We start from the raw sequence: 13,803 nt of genomic DNA, 5'->3' as shown, positions 1-13,803 counted from the left end.
TAGTGGTCGGCAGCGGCGGAGGCGTGGCGGTGGTGGTTGGCGACGGCGGTGGTGCGGTGGGGTTGGGGCGGGGCGGTGGTGGAGGCGGTGGCGCGATGGTGGTTGGCGGCGGCGGCGGCGGTTGGCGATGGCGGTGGCGGTGGTGACGCGGTGGTGGTTGGTGGCGGTGGAGGTGGTGGCACGGTGGTGGTTGGCGGCGGTGGAGTTGGTGGCGCGGTGGTGGTTGGCGGCGTTGGAGGTGGTGATGGTGGTGGTCGGTAACGGCGGTGGCGGCGGTTGACAGTGGTTGTTTTTGGCGACAACGGTGGTCAGTGGTGGCGGCACAGTGGTGGTTCTGCTGGTGGTGTTATTTTGTGGTGGTGATAATATAATATAAATTAATGGTGGGGTTGATTTTTAATTTTGTTGGGGTGATTTAAAATTAAAGGTGGGGTTGTTTTTTATTTTTGTTGGGGTGATTTAAACTAGAAGGCTAATATAGACAATTTATGTTAAATGGGGTTTTTGTGAACAATTTGTTTTGTTGGAGTTTTTGTTCATGGATGTGACACCTTTGGAGTTATAACTCACTGACCGTACAGATAAAACTAAAAAAAAAATCCAACCAACCAAATAAAAACAAGTAGGCTACGTTTGTTATTAAAACTTCAGTTGTTGGAAATTATCTTTCAGGTATTCCTAAAATTATGGAAAAATTAGTCTTTAAGTTTCCAAAGGATGTCTTCCTACACCAACCACGTAGGGAGCACACAACAACCCATCGAAAATGCTCTAAGTCCTTGATTGGAAAAAGATAAACACGTTGGGTCCCGTGGAGGGCCTTGGAATGAATGTCATGGACCAAAACGGTGACTACACATGGGCAAGGTATTTTTTTTCTTTTGTGCGTAAAAAACCGGTAGATACCGGCAGATATAAAGCATTTTCGCACTTAACTCATTATTCTCACGAGAATAACCTGGCAGCCACAAAATAAAAGCGTTCTTTTTCTCCCGCTGCTAGGCCTAGGCCGCCGATGGGCCAATGACTGGCTACCCTTGGTGTTGCATAGCCGTTGATAGATGGGACAAAAAAGAAAATCCAGGCGTCTCTAGACGTGTTTCCGCGGAAAAACATGTGTATACGGTACCAGGCCAGGGTGGTTGGGGTTTTAGAGAGACAAAATGATGTTTCCAATGTTGATCAATGGTGGGTATAAGTGTATGATCCATGAATGGAGCAATGAATTGAGTTGCAGCTATGTGTATATGTGGGTGAATGAGAGACAGCCAGCCGCTGCAGTGTATGGAATCGGATGTGTTCCACAGAGTATATCAAGTATTTGACAAATGTTTCCAGAGAAGAAGACATGTGCACCATAATGAACCTGGGTTTGCCATCAATTCATCAGTCATCCTTCTTTACTGTTGTCTTTACTTCGACTCTGAAAAGCAAAGCAAGATCATTCAATTCCATTCAGTTTGATAGAAATTCAAATAGTATTTGGGAGAAATGTATGGTTTTGGTGGTTGGGTTTCTCAGATTTTTTAATGAAGCCCCAGCGCCCGTACTTCCCTTGAGGAATTATGATTAGTTTTCTCCTGCAATTCTTATTATTTTCTCCACACCAAGCAAAAGGGGGAGTACATAGAGCAAAGGAAACCCACTTTTTGTTTTGTTTTGAAAGGGAAGTGGTGGTGGAGAGATTTTCATAGTGATTTTGTGTAATCAACAGCAAAGATGGTGAAGAAGACAAGAAAAGCACTAACTTCTAAGTCATCTTCATTGGTAACTAGAAGAGTTCCTGAGTTCTTCAAGATCTTTTTATCCCCTGAAAGCTTCTACAAAATGGTAAGCAGCATATCTTTTCTTTAAGAAACTGTGGAAGGATACTTTTTCCTCAGTTACTAGACAATGTTTTCCATACTCTATATTACTTATTCCTCAAACAAATATGAAGGGTTGAAAGGATCTCAGTTTTAGAAGCTATCTTGGTCTCTAATTGTTATTGCTGAAAACTGTCTATTTTTTTTATAACTAAAGGTAGTGAATGAGCTTGGTTTGTTATATGAAATGAAACAATGATAGTCTTGATAGAGTACAAGTACTTCAGGTTGTAGTTTGTTTGTTTTTTGATCATTGGGTGAATTAGTTTACTACATGAAAGTTTAGTTGGATGGAGCTTTTGAATACAATTAGATAGCACTGACTTCTTTTAAGATTGATGTATATATCTTAGTGTTCTCTTTTATTGCAAACAAAAATCGAAAACAATCTGGCACGATTTCTCCAGACACACTCTGCTAGCTTCGAGTAGAGAAAAGCCTATAGCCCCCTTAGTAATCAGTTAGATACATGTGCCTTAAATGACAGAAAGAATTTCAGTTTATGAATTGAGTTTTGGAACTCATCTTTGTCTCTAATTGTTATTGCTGAAAAGTGCTGTCTATTTTTCTTTTATAATGAATGGTAGTGAATGAGGTTTGTTGTATGAATCAAACAATGCTTTTGTTTAAGGGTATGTCAGATGCAGTCTCATTATAGTACACGGGTACTCTGAGTGTCAGTTTGTTTGTTTAAAGTTATTGGGTGACTTAGTTTACTACATGAAATTTCAATCGGATGGAGCTTTTGGATACAGTTAGATAGTAGTGGCTTCTTTTAAGGTTGATGTATGAATCTTAGTCACTGTACTTTTTTAATGTGGCAATTGCGATTTGTTTTTGCAGAAAGTCCCGGTAGAGTTCTTAGAACAATTAACATGTGGAATTCCTGGATCATTTTCTTTATGTGGTCCAAGTGGAAAAGTTTGGAGAGTCCGCTTGCTTGAGATGGGTGACGGCTATTACTTTAAAGACGGATGGGAAGACTTTGTGATTGATAACTTCATGAGCAATAAAGATTTTTGTGCTTTTAAATATGTTAGCAAGAATTGTTTACAAGTGCAAATATTTGAGCGAAATGGATGTGAAAAAGAATCTGCATTTAAAGCCAATTGCAGTCAAGCATCTACAACCAATTTTTCTGCAAGACACAAGGGGAAAAAGGCAGTGAAGAATCAAGGTAAGTTTCCAATATTTAAAGGTCGGGCATCTACAATGAATCTTTCTGCAAGATGTTGGGGGGGAAAGGCAGTGAAGAATCAAGGTAAGTTTCCAATAATTAAAGGTCGAGCATCTACAATGAATCGTTCTGCAAGATGCTGGGGAAAAAAGGCAGTGAAGAATCAAGGTAATTCCCCAACATTAATTTTTTCTAGTTTTTCATCTTCTTTCTGTCTCCACGGTTGATATATCAATTACTGTTATCATATGACTGAATCTGTTTGTTATAGGTGAAAGACTAGGGGGACCTTTTATATCACGAAGACGTGACATCACAGTGGAAGCAGAACATATGGCACTGAATGCAGCACTTGGGTTTGTCTCTAAAAAGCCCTATGCAATGATCACTATGCGGAAATCCCATGTTTATACTGGTTTCTGTTTGGTGAGTTTCCGGTTTCTCCACTTATGTTATCTTTTTTATCAGCAAGAGTGTATTGCATAAAAGAATAAACAATAAGCGTACAATAAGCTTAGCACCCTTCATGACCTCCCTGTTTACGATCCATGCAAGTCCAAAAGCCTCTGCAAGAAGTATTGCCAAATGACCATAGCCTCTATAAGAAGTATTCTTGTCCTGTTTTCATCTTACTGTCAATTTGTTTGTTGACACAGCCATTGCCACGCTCATTCTGGAAGGCGCATCTTCCTGACTGCAGTCAAGAAATGACTTTAAGGGATCCTCGTGGAGAAACATGGAGTGTCAGGCTTTACGTGAATCAAATTCACCAGGTTGGACAACTTACTGAAGGGTGGCGTAAGATTTCCTTCACAAACAACATTGAAGCTAGTGATGTATGCATCTTCGAACTCGTGAAACCAAACGAGTTCAAGTTGCATATTTTCAGGGTTATAGAAGAGATCATACCATTGAGAAGGCAACGTGATATGTGAACTTAAAGTTACAGTAAGTTATTACAGCACATAAAATATTTTGCTTCCAATGCATTTTATATATGATCTAGCTTTAGTATTTCTGAAAATTAGGTTTCTTTTGGTTGTTTCAATAGGATGATGGATGACTGTAATATTGTTCTTCAGATTGTAGACCTTTGACAAACATCATGTTATGACTTAATAGTATGGTTTTTCTGTTATTCTTAAATTCTCTTTTAGTTTCAGTCTCTACTCTCAATAGCATAACAAAGAGTATTATTCTGATACTCCAGTAAGAAGCATCAGAATCGCTTATTTGAAAGCTGCTCCTGTTGATCAAGAATCACATTAAATCGACTGTGTTGTTGCCTATCAGAACATGAATTTCTAACTAGCAATACTTACTTCAACTGAACTACAGACTTGGGAGTCTGGGATTTCTCAAACATTTAGGAAGAAACAGATCATTCACAGAATCTACTTAACAAACATATATTTCAATAATAACAAACCAAATTTACAAATAATATTCAGGATAAACAAGAGAATGGCAAGAACAAAATGCAGGCTTACATAACACACATGATGATAGAGTCCTACGGCACATATACGCAGAAAGAAAGAACAAACTTTATATTTGCACAGCTTTCTTAAGAGTCTTGATTGATGATTTGATGAAATTGTTTGCCACAATACGATCATCCAGATCTTCATCAGACCCATTAACTACGGGCTTCTTCCCCAAGCAGTCATTTTTTGTCATTCTAAGAATCACTGAAGGAGAATGTGGAATTGGCCTAAAAGCTCTGGCACTCTCACACCTCATAGTTTCCTTGTCCCTTTCACTCCTTTCTCTTCTCTCCTTCCCTTGAAAGCTCTTTCTTCTCTCAATATGTTTTCCAACACTGTACGTTCCACTTGCATCATCTCGCACTGGATCTATTTGTGCTCTTTTAGAACTCGTTGATGCTGGAAACTTTGAAGTTCTAATATCCTTCGGAATCTTAAAGTTCAGCTTTTCTCTCATTTCTTTGTCAGTCTTATCATTTTCATTAGTGCTCTGATTAGGCAATTCAGTAGAATGTTCTTCCTTGGTGTCATCTAACAGCATTTGGAGCCACTTCTCTACATTTCCCTTCCCACGTTGTTTTCTCGACTCTTCATCCTCCTCGTGTCTACCTGGACTTTGAGTGACCGAACTCGCCCTGCTCGCCATCTTCTTTTTCTTCTTCTCATCTTCAATCTCCGGTTCCTGACACCTATTTCCAACTGGTACTTTCCCATTTTCCACCAGAATAGGAGGTACATTATGTTGACCGCGCATTTCTGAGGCATTTTCCTTTAGCAGTTCTTCCCTATGTTCTTCTCTCTCTCGTTCTTCCATAAGTGCTAAGCTAGCTTCAGATGCCTTCTGTTCTTCTTCTAAGAACACCCTCAATTCCTTCTGTAGAGGCTTCCATGGCCTTACTTCTGGTATGAATATAACATCGTTTTCATTCCTTTCTTCAGATAGAAAATCATCATTTCTCGATCTCTTCCTAGCTAGTTCTGGGTGAGGCCTGATTTGTGTCTCAATTTCGTCTCTTTGTTTGTACTTTCGGTGAAGATCTTTCTCAGAGGTATCACATATTGCCTTTTGAGCTTCAAGCCTTGCCATGAGAGCAGTAGTTGCGGCCTGGTTCAACCTCGCTTGCTCTTTGTACATTACACTCCTACAAAAGATAGAAAATAGTAATAAACATTAGATAGTTCACAAATTGTCTTCCCTGATATAAAAAAAAGCTTGTGGGTCATTTTCAAATGATTTTCAGATGAGATCTTTACTGGTGCATAGCATCTCGAATCATCTTTTCAAGTAAAGCTTTATATGAAGATTGTGCCTCAGCTAACCGCCTGCATTTCTCTGTTCTTCTCCTACGCTTAATCAGAACCGATTCCAAATCCTGAAGAGCAACTCGTTCTTCTTCGTTCTTCTGCTTTAGATCATCCAATTCATCGTCCAGCTTCCGTATCTCCACTTGAGTCTCATCTTTTCGCCTCAAAGAATCTCTAGCCATAGCAATGGTCAAATACGGGTTGGCATTTTCGTTTTCTTTCGAGTAACTTGGTCTATGACTTGACTTGGCTGCACAACGAGATGAAAAGATAAGAAAACTCATGAAATCCGAAGCTCAAAACACAGGTGAATTTATTATACTTCTACTAACCAGTTGCAGGAGAACTAGGCCTCAATGATCTATTGAGATCGACATTTCTCAACACAGATGACGAATTCGAGCCCTCTTTCTGACATGATACAATGGCAGCAGGCGCGAGACCTACTTTTTGCTTCGTCTCACAAAAATGCGTTGGAAAGGCATGTGACTCGACAGTTTGCATAGAGCTCAATTCCTCGTTTCCACCATCAGCGAACAACAAAGAGAAAGCTCTATTCCTGCAACATTGTAAAACCCCAAATCAAAGTTTTAATGTTTTCCCCCTCATAAGTTTCAAAAACAAGCATGAATTTCGAAATTTCTGAATCAACAACAGAAAGAAAAAAAAATCACCTGAAATCGGAATTCGTAGAAGCGAATATTGAGAGGAACTGATTGACAGAGATACCCACTTGAAGATCCCACCATGGAACAAGAAATTCCAGCTTGTTTTGCTTCTTTTTACATACTTGCCACTGCAATAGCCTTAGGTTGCTAGGGACTGTCCTTCCTCCTCCTGTACCCCAAAGAACTCCCATTAAATAAAACCAATGCAAAACATGAACTATATTCCAGTCATAAAGATGATGTTAAGAAATTACTTGAGCAAGGAAACCAATGATCAATCTCCCATGCAAGCGGAGAACCGGCATCTGCGTGGTAATACAACACGTTTCCATATGGATCCACTCTAAATTGTGTAGGATCAAAACCAGCATTCCTGTACATTTTCCAGTTACATACACTATTCAGACTCCACTCATCTAAAAGAGACCACAATGAACTAAAAAATTCAAAAATTTGAATCTTACCCGAGGTGGTTGAGCTGCTTCCATAGAAGATTTGCATAAATTTTGGGCTTAGTAGAGGGTTTTGCTTCTGGATTAGTAATTGGAAATATCTGATCCAACTCCTTTTCTCTTGAAACCTAGAAAACCCAATCATAAATCAATCTTCTTCAAGAATTTTCACATCTGAAAACCCTAATTTACTCCACACAAAAACCCCAACATTTTCAAAATCCAAAAAATCAATTATCAAAACCCCTTTGATTATCTCAGATCCCAACATCAAATTTGAAGTGAAATGCATCATTTTAGCTAATTGAAGTACACTCTGAGTGATTAAAATTAAAACCCTAGATGAGAAAAAAGAGAGAATGTAGTTAGATTTACCTCTTGGGGTTGCAGAATATAAGGAGTAAAAGAGAAAGGAGGTCCGTTTTTGTATGGATTGTTAAGATGAACATCTCTACAAAGCTTAGAATAAGATTTAGGGTATCCAAGACATTCATCAATCACCATATCTTCTTCATTAAATCTGTACTTGCCGCTGCTTCCCATTATTATTATTAAATCTGTAAAGATCTCTTTTTTCTTTTCTCTTTTTGTTTCAGAAAGGAGAATAGTCGTAGACCCAGTGAGGAACTGTGAGTTAGAAGAGAAGTCTAGTACAACTGAGGAGTTGAGTTCGGAGATAACTACAAGAGAAGTGGGAATGTTAACGGTCTGAATGAAAATGAGATTTTGTTGTTTCAAAAAAAAAGAGTAATTCAAATTTTGGGACATTACACGTCAGCAGCAGTAGTCAGTGGGAATTTCTTGGGTTGGGCAACGGATAGAACTTGAGTTGGATACAACCATAAAAACCACCATTGAATGATAAAAGAAGGGGTGGTGTTGTCTAGTGACAGAAGCTAATTTGGATGCACACAAATTTTGAAATCAAGGATTGAAGAATGAAGAAAACTGAAATGAACACATGTGAAAAAACATTTCTCGAAGACCTAGAAAACGTGTATTCAATTTTTTTTCTCATACAAATAAATTTCGTATGTAGAACCTTTTTAGTGCATATCTTTACGTCCACAACCTATCAACTCTTTAACAGAAAATCGGTCTGTCAGTATGCAGACTCACTAAGAAATACACAATTGAAGACGGCGCGTTGCCATCATCGAATAAAGTGGCTGGTTTCTCACCATTTCCACAGAGACAGGGAAAGAAAGAAACGGAAACAACGCGAAAATGAAGTTCAATCCAAGAGTTGAAAATCGCAAGGCTCACTCCAAAGACATCACAGAGAACATTGTCTACTTAAGTCTTCTGTTCCTGTAAAGATTTATTGACAAACAAAGACAAAGTTTTTTGTTTTTTGTTTTTTTTGGAAAGGAAAGGGGGTTAAGAGCGACTGCAATGGTACGACTAAACTCAAAGATCAAAGACTAAAAAAAAAGACTAAATATGAGTTTAATTTGTATTGTGACGTTATGTGGAGAAGACCAAATTTGGTCGCGCGTAAAACAGTTTTACGCATGAAGACGGGCGGAAGTATTAGTTACGTTTCATTTCTGGGCGGAATTATAAATTACGTTTCAAACGGGCGTAAATATAAATCACGTTTGTTATCAAGCGTAAATAAAAATTACGTTTGGTAAGGGGCGGAATCTTAAATTACGCCCGTTGATCAGACGGATTCCAAATGACCGCTCGAAGAAACGTAAATCTAAATTCCGTCCGAGTTAAACACGGTCACACAGCACGTGTGAGATCAGACGGGCGGAATTCTGGTGTCCGCGTGATGAGTTGTACGGACGGACATCTTCTGTCCGCGTGATGAATTTGTCAGGCGTAAAAAATTATTACGCCTGAGACGGGCGTAACCAAAATTTCCGTTTCATTAGGGTTTAGGGTTATGGCGTACTCTCCTGTCCGTCCGATCAAATCGGGCGTAATCTTAATGAACCGCACCTTCCACCAATACCGCCTCTCCTTCCCAACCACAACCCATCTCTTCTACACGAGGCTTCTTCTTCTCAGTTCATTTTCTTCCACAGTTCATATTCTTACACAGTTCTTGTTTGCTTCACGGCTCCTCTTCAGTTCATATTCTTCTTCTCCATTCCCATCTACCAACCGTACAGATACCCTAAAAACTCCACAAAAACCCTAAAAACTCCATTATAAGGTATGTATTTTCTACTTTCTTTATTCAATTTGTGTAATAATAATATCATGTATTGTATTTTTTGTTCGAATTTATTTCAATTTGTGTAATAATATGCGCAGGTAATGTATTTTTTGTTCGAATGTTTTTAGGGTTTTTACGTTGAAAATTGAATCAGACTTTATTACTAATTGGATATTCATATTGGGTTAATCAAATCTTATTAAAATTGGGTTAATCGTAATTTAATTTAATTTTTTGTTTTATTTAATAGTTATAAATATTAATAATTGGATAATTATTTTTTGTTAATTTAGTTACGTGATTTAATTTAATATATTTTTTTGTTAATTTAATTTCGTAATTTAATTTATTTTTTTGTTAATTATAAATAGTTATAAATATAGTTAATTGGATAATTATTTTTTGTTAATTTAGTTACGTGATTTAATTTAATTTATCTTTTTGTTAATTTAGTTTCGTATTTTAATTGAATTTTTTGTTAATTATAAATATAGTTAATTGGATAATTATTTTTTTGGTTAAATTTATGTTTATGGAATTTTACGATGTTGAAATTTTGTTCGGTTAAATTTATGTCTATTATGGTTCGTGGATTGGTCTTTTAATTATGAAATTGTATTTAACATGTTTGTGCGTAGAATGAACAAGTTTATATCGAGGTTTAGTGGTCGCCAAAAGACCAACAAGAGACAAAAATCTACCGAAGCTGATTACAACTTAATCTCTACCGGTCAAATTGAGGAGGTCGACGTCCCCGGGTTAGGGAGGTTTCCTATAGTGGAAGATGATAAGCCGCACGCTACTGAAGACATTACATTTTCAGACGCACCAACATTTAAGTTTAAACATCGTGGATGTCTGGCATCGGTAATTCATTATTATAAATTTATTTCAATACATTGTCCTAGAGTTAAATATTTGATTGAAAAAGCGGGGTGGGAAAAATTGTTGAACATAGAGTGTAACGTTACCCAACATGCCGTTGTTGATTATATTGTTGAGAGGTTTTGGGATACAACCAACACGTTCCATTTTCCATTTGGTGAGATGGGGTTCAGGCCATTAGATTGGGTCATGTTAACTGGACTGAGTATCGGTGATGGTTATGTAGTTCCGTATGATTCGAGCCTATACCAATTTGACTATGTCCGTGAGAAGATTTTTCCGGATATCACACAGGGAACAAGAGGCGCGTCGTGGATATCAAACTCAATTACAATTACATATTTAATCTCATACTTCAAAGAAGATAAGTTGGTGGCGGCTAATGAAGATTCTCTCCTCGCCCATAGAATAGCAATTGCCTTTTTTATGTATGTTTTGGGTCAATTTTTCTTTCCTAATGCAAAGAACTATATTGATGCTGGATGGTTAGCTGCTTTCGAAGAAATTGATAAAATACAAGACCTTGACTGGGGCGGTAGTGCCTTTTCGAGATTGTATGCAGGTCTCCGACAAGCTTGTAGGAAACAACAGAAGGCACTAAGCGGGCCCTTCCAAATATTAGAGGTATTTTGGTAATCGATTTATTTTAATTTTCAACGTAAAGTATATTTTCATTTAAGTTTATTTCCTTGGATATATTAATTTGATTCATTAATTTTATGGACTAGTTTTGGGGGTATGAATACCTAGGCATATGTCGACCAGACATCTCAATGAACGGTAATGAACAGAAATGGCCTGTAATTTCCAGATGGAATGGAAGGAGGTGTCAGAATGATATTATTCGTTGTAGGATTTTACTGAATCAGCTGACGATTGACCAAGTGACATGGCACCCATGGGAATCATACACCGACGTCCTCAGTTCTGAGATGGGAAAGTCTGCTAGGAGGCTGTCGGACTCGAGATGGATATTTTCTTGGAATGGCGTTGTGAGTTAGACATGATTTTTTATATTATATCATTAATATTAATCGTCAATAACATAGTTTTTTATTTTTCGTTATTTATCTAATTAATAACGTACTCACTACAATTATATTCCTTTTTTGGTTATACAGCATAATGTTTATTTAGGAGAAAGATGTTGGAGGCAAAACCATCCCTCGTTTGCTGTTCCCATGAGACTACATGTAATTATTGGGCATTTGGGTGATGACCAAGCAAAACTCCTGCTAGCGGACGGTTTTGTTGATGCAACCGAGGTGGTGCAAGTTGTGCAGTATGAAGTATATTTAGAGTATTGGAAAAAGGTTACTAATTTCAGAAAATATGTGACACATCCTGATTGGGAGGTCCAAACATTTGGGTACAGCGGTGACTTCTATTCTACCGAACTTGGAAAACCAGATGAACATGTTCTTATTCCACCGCAACAACAATTATCGCCCGTAAGTGTTCGTTCAACTTTACATTGCTTATTTCAAAAAAAAAAAAAATCTCATCTATCTCATTTTTTCATGACAGGGCGATAGTTATGCATTATTCCAAGAATATGCTGATTTTACTAAACAATTTCGAGATTTTACATTACGAGAAACGAAAGATAGGATGGAGTGTCTATTAGCGAAAGATGAACTTATAGGAAACCAGAATAATAAGATCACGGAATTGGAGTATCAACTGTCTCTTTTCCGAACGCCACACACCATCCAACCTTCCATTGGATTCGGCGCCTTTTCCCCCACATTGCCCCCACAAGTGTGGAGTTCTATGAGTCAAGGATCATCTTCAACGTCCTCGGTCAGGCCCATTCCGAGAACGGCTTTTATCCCACCGCGATCGGCACCTCCGGATACGGGAAATGTTTAGCCGGTGATGACTATTTATATGGTTTAGCTTTGAATTTATTATGTTATTTATCTTTGTTATGTGTAGTCATACTAGACATTTATTATGTTATTTATCTTTGTTATGTGTAGTCCGTGAGTAGTCATTTCAATAGGCAATCAAATTTCAGCGAGTAGTCATTTCAATAGGCAATCAAATTTCAGCGAGTAGTCATTTCAACGAGTAGTCATTTCAATAGGCAATCAAATTTCAGCGAGTAGTCATTTCAATAGGCAATCAAATTTCAGCGAGTAGTCAGTTCAATACTTTATCAAATTTCACCGACTAGTCATTTCAATACGACAAACACCTCACTGACAAACAGTTTACAAAATTTGTCAAATACTTTATGTTATTTTATTTATTAAAGTAAGATGTTACAAAATGGAAGCATGTGATCTCCGTCACTCACTCTATAAATACCAACACACCTCTTTTTACAATCACACACTTATTCTGATTCGCATAGAATATGGAAGCATATGAGAATACCGCTCACTATTGTTCTTCTGTTTCATCTTCTTCTTCTTCTTCTAATAGTAGTTTTTATTCCTCGGATGATGATTCAATAGCAATTATGCAAAATAACATGGCCGTTAGTATGGGAGTCCTTGTTACCAATTCTAAATGGCCTCAAACTCGTATCAAAATACCAAGAGATCGTGAGACTGGTGCTGAACTTCTGTGGAACGACTATTTTTCTCCGTATCCAAACCAACCACCTAATGTTTTTCGCAGAAGATTCAGGATGCGTCGACAATTGTTTAACAGAATAGTGGAAGGTGTTACAGCCGAAGACAGATATTTTGTGCAAAGGCCCGATGCGTGTGGAGTTTTAGGATTAAACCCTCATCAAAAAGTAACTGCAGCGGTGCGAATGTTAGCTTATGGATGTGCGGCAGATGCAATAGACGAGTACTTACGCATAGGCGAAACCACGGTGTTGGAAGCAACTCGGAGGTTCTGCAAGTCGATTGTCAATGTGTATGGGAAAGAATATTTGCGTGAACCTACGGCTGGTGATGTTGAGTTGTTGCTCAACCAAAACAAAGATAGAGGATTTCCAGGGATGATAGGTAGCCTAGATTGCATGCATTGGAAATGGGATAAATGTCCGTCTGCCGAATCAGGGGCTTACACCGCGTATAAAGGGAGCGAAAGTATCGTGTTGGAGGCGGTGGTGTCGTATGATCTATGGTTTTGGCATGCATTTTTTGGTATGCCAGGCTCTAACAACGATATTAATGTGATGAACCGTTCATATGTTTTTCGAAGTCTGGTCACGGGAAAAGCACCACCGGTGAACTATGTGGTAAACGGTCATTCTTATGACATGCCGTATTATCTAGGTGATGGAATATATCCAGAAATTGCTACTATTATTATGGCGTTTAAACATCCGCTTGGTAGGAAAAAAGAGATATTTTCAGCGATGCAAGAGGGTGCAAGAAAAGACGTAGAGCGGGGATTTGGTGTACTTCAACAACAGTTTGGAATCATCAAACAACCTGCTAGAATGTGGAATCCAGATGTGCTTGCCTATATCATGAAAACGTGTATTATCTTACATAATATGATAGTCGAGGATGAGCGTCTACCCGGTGAATGGCCACATGTTTATGATCATCGTAGCAACCCGACACCGGTTAATATATTAAGAGGCAACAGTGAGGAGTTTTCCCAAATTAGAGCTGAGCAACGCCGACGTCATATGCGCAGCAAAGATAGGCATATTCGCTTGCGCGATGACTTAATCGAACATATATGGGCAGAATATGGGAATTAAAAGGTTGGAGACGAGGAAAAATATTGAAATTAAATGTTGTTTCCCATATGAAAAAATTATGTGATTTTATTTTAACGAATAATTTCGAAGAAATGTATTAACTCTATTTCATATACTC

The 13,803-nt window shown here is 38.1% G+C and overlaps 2 protein-coding genes across 3 annotated transcripts; one reads left to right on the top strand and one right to left on the bottom strand.

Annotated features, from left to right (window-relative positions):
* Nucleotides 1-1,016: 1,016 nt before the first annotated feature.
* LOC113278530 (B3 domain-containing protein Os11g0197600-like) lies at nucleotides 1,017-4,153 on the top strand. Of its 2 annotated transcripts, none has more exons than XM_026527351.1 (4): nucleotides 1,017-1,830; nucleotides 2,709-3,042; nucleotides 3,314-3,468; nucleotides 3,699-4,153. In XM_026527351.1, the coding sequence occupies exons 1-4, from the start codon at nucleotides 1,720-1,722 to the stop codon at nucleotides 3,975-3,977; spliced, it is 879 nt and encodes a 292-aa protein (XP_026383136.1). In that variant the 5' UTR covers nucleotides 1,017-1,719; the 3' UTR covers nucleotides 3,978-4,153. The 2 variants fall into 2 exon arrangements, with proteins under 2 accessions (XP_026383136.1, XP_026383135.1); XM_026527350.1 differs by having other exon boundaries at nucleotides 2,709-3,210.
* A 284-nt stretch (nucleotides 4,154-4,437) lies between these two features.
* LOC113284490 (titin homolog) lies at nucleotides 4,438-7,742 on the bottom strand. The gene is made up of 7 exons (XM_026533975.1): nucleotides 7,330-7,742; nucleotides 6,967-7,082; nucleotides 6,757-6,875; nucleotides 6,509-6,671; nucleotides 6,167-6,393; nucleotides 5,784-6,084; nucleotides 4,438-5,671 (listed from the first exon to the last, which is right to left on the bottom strand). The coding sequence occupies exons 1-7, from the start codon at nucleotides 7,720-7,722 to the stop codon at nucleotides 4,591-4,593; spliced, it is 2,400 nt and encodes a 799-aa protein (XP_026389760.1). The 5' UTR covers nucleotides 7,723-7,742; the 3' UTR covers nucleotides 4,438-4,590.
* Nucleotides 7,743-13,803: the final 6,061 nt, after the last annotated feature.

Source organism: Papaver somniferum, chromosome 5 (genome assembly GCF_003573695.1).
Source record: "Papaver somniferum cultivar HN1 chromosome 5, ASM357369v1, whole genome shotgun sequence".
NCBI classification, from domain to species: domain Eukaryota; kingdom Viridiplantae; phylum Streptophyta; class Magnoliopsida; order Ranunculales; family Papaveraceae; genus Papaver; species Papaver somniferum.
This window is presented reverse-complemented; position numbering and strand designations above follow the sequence as displayed.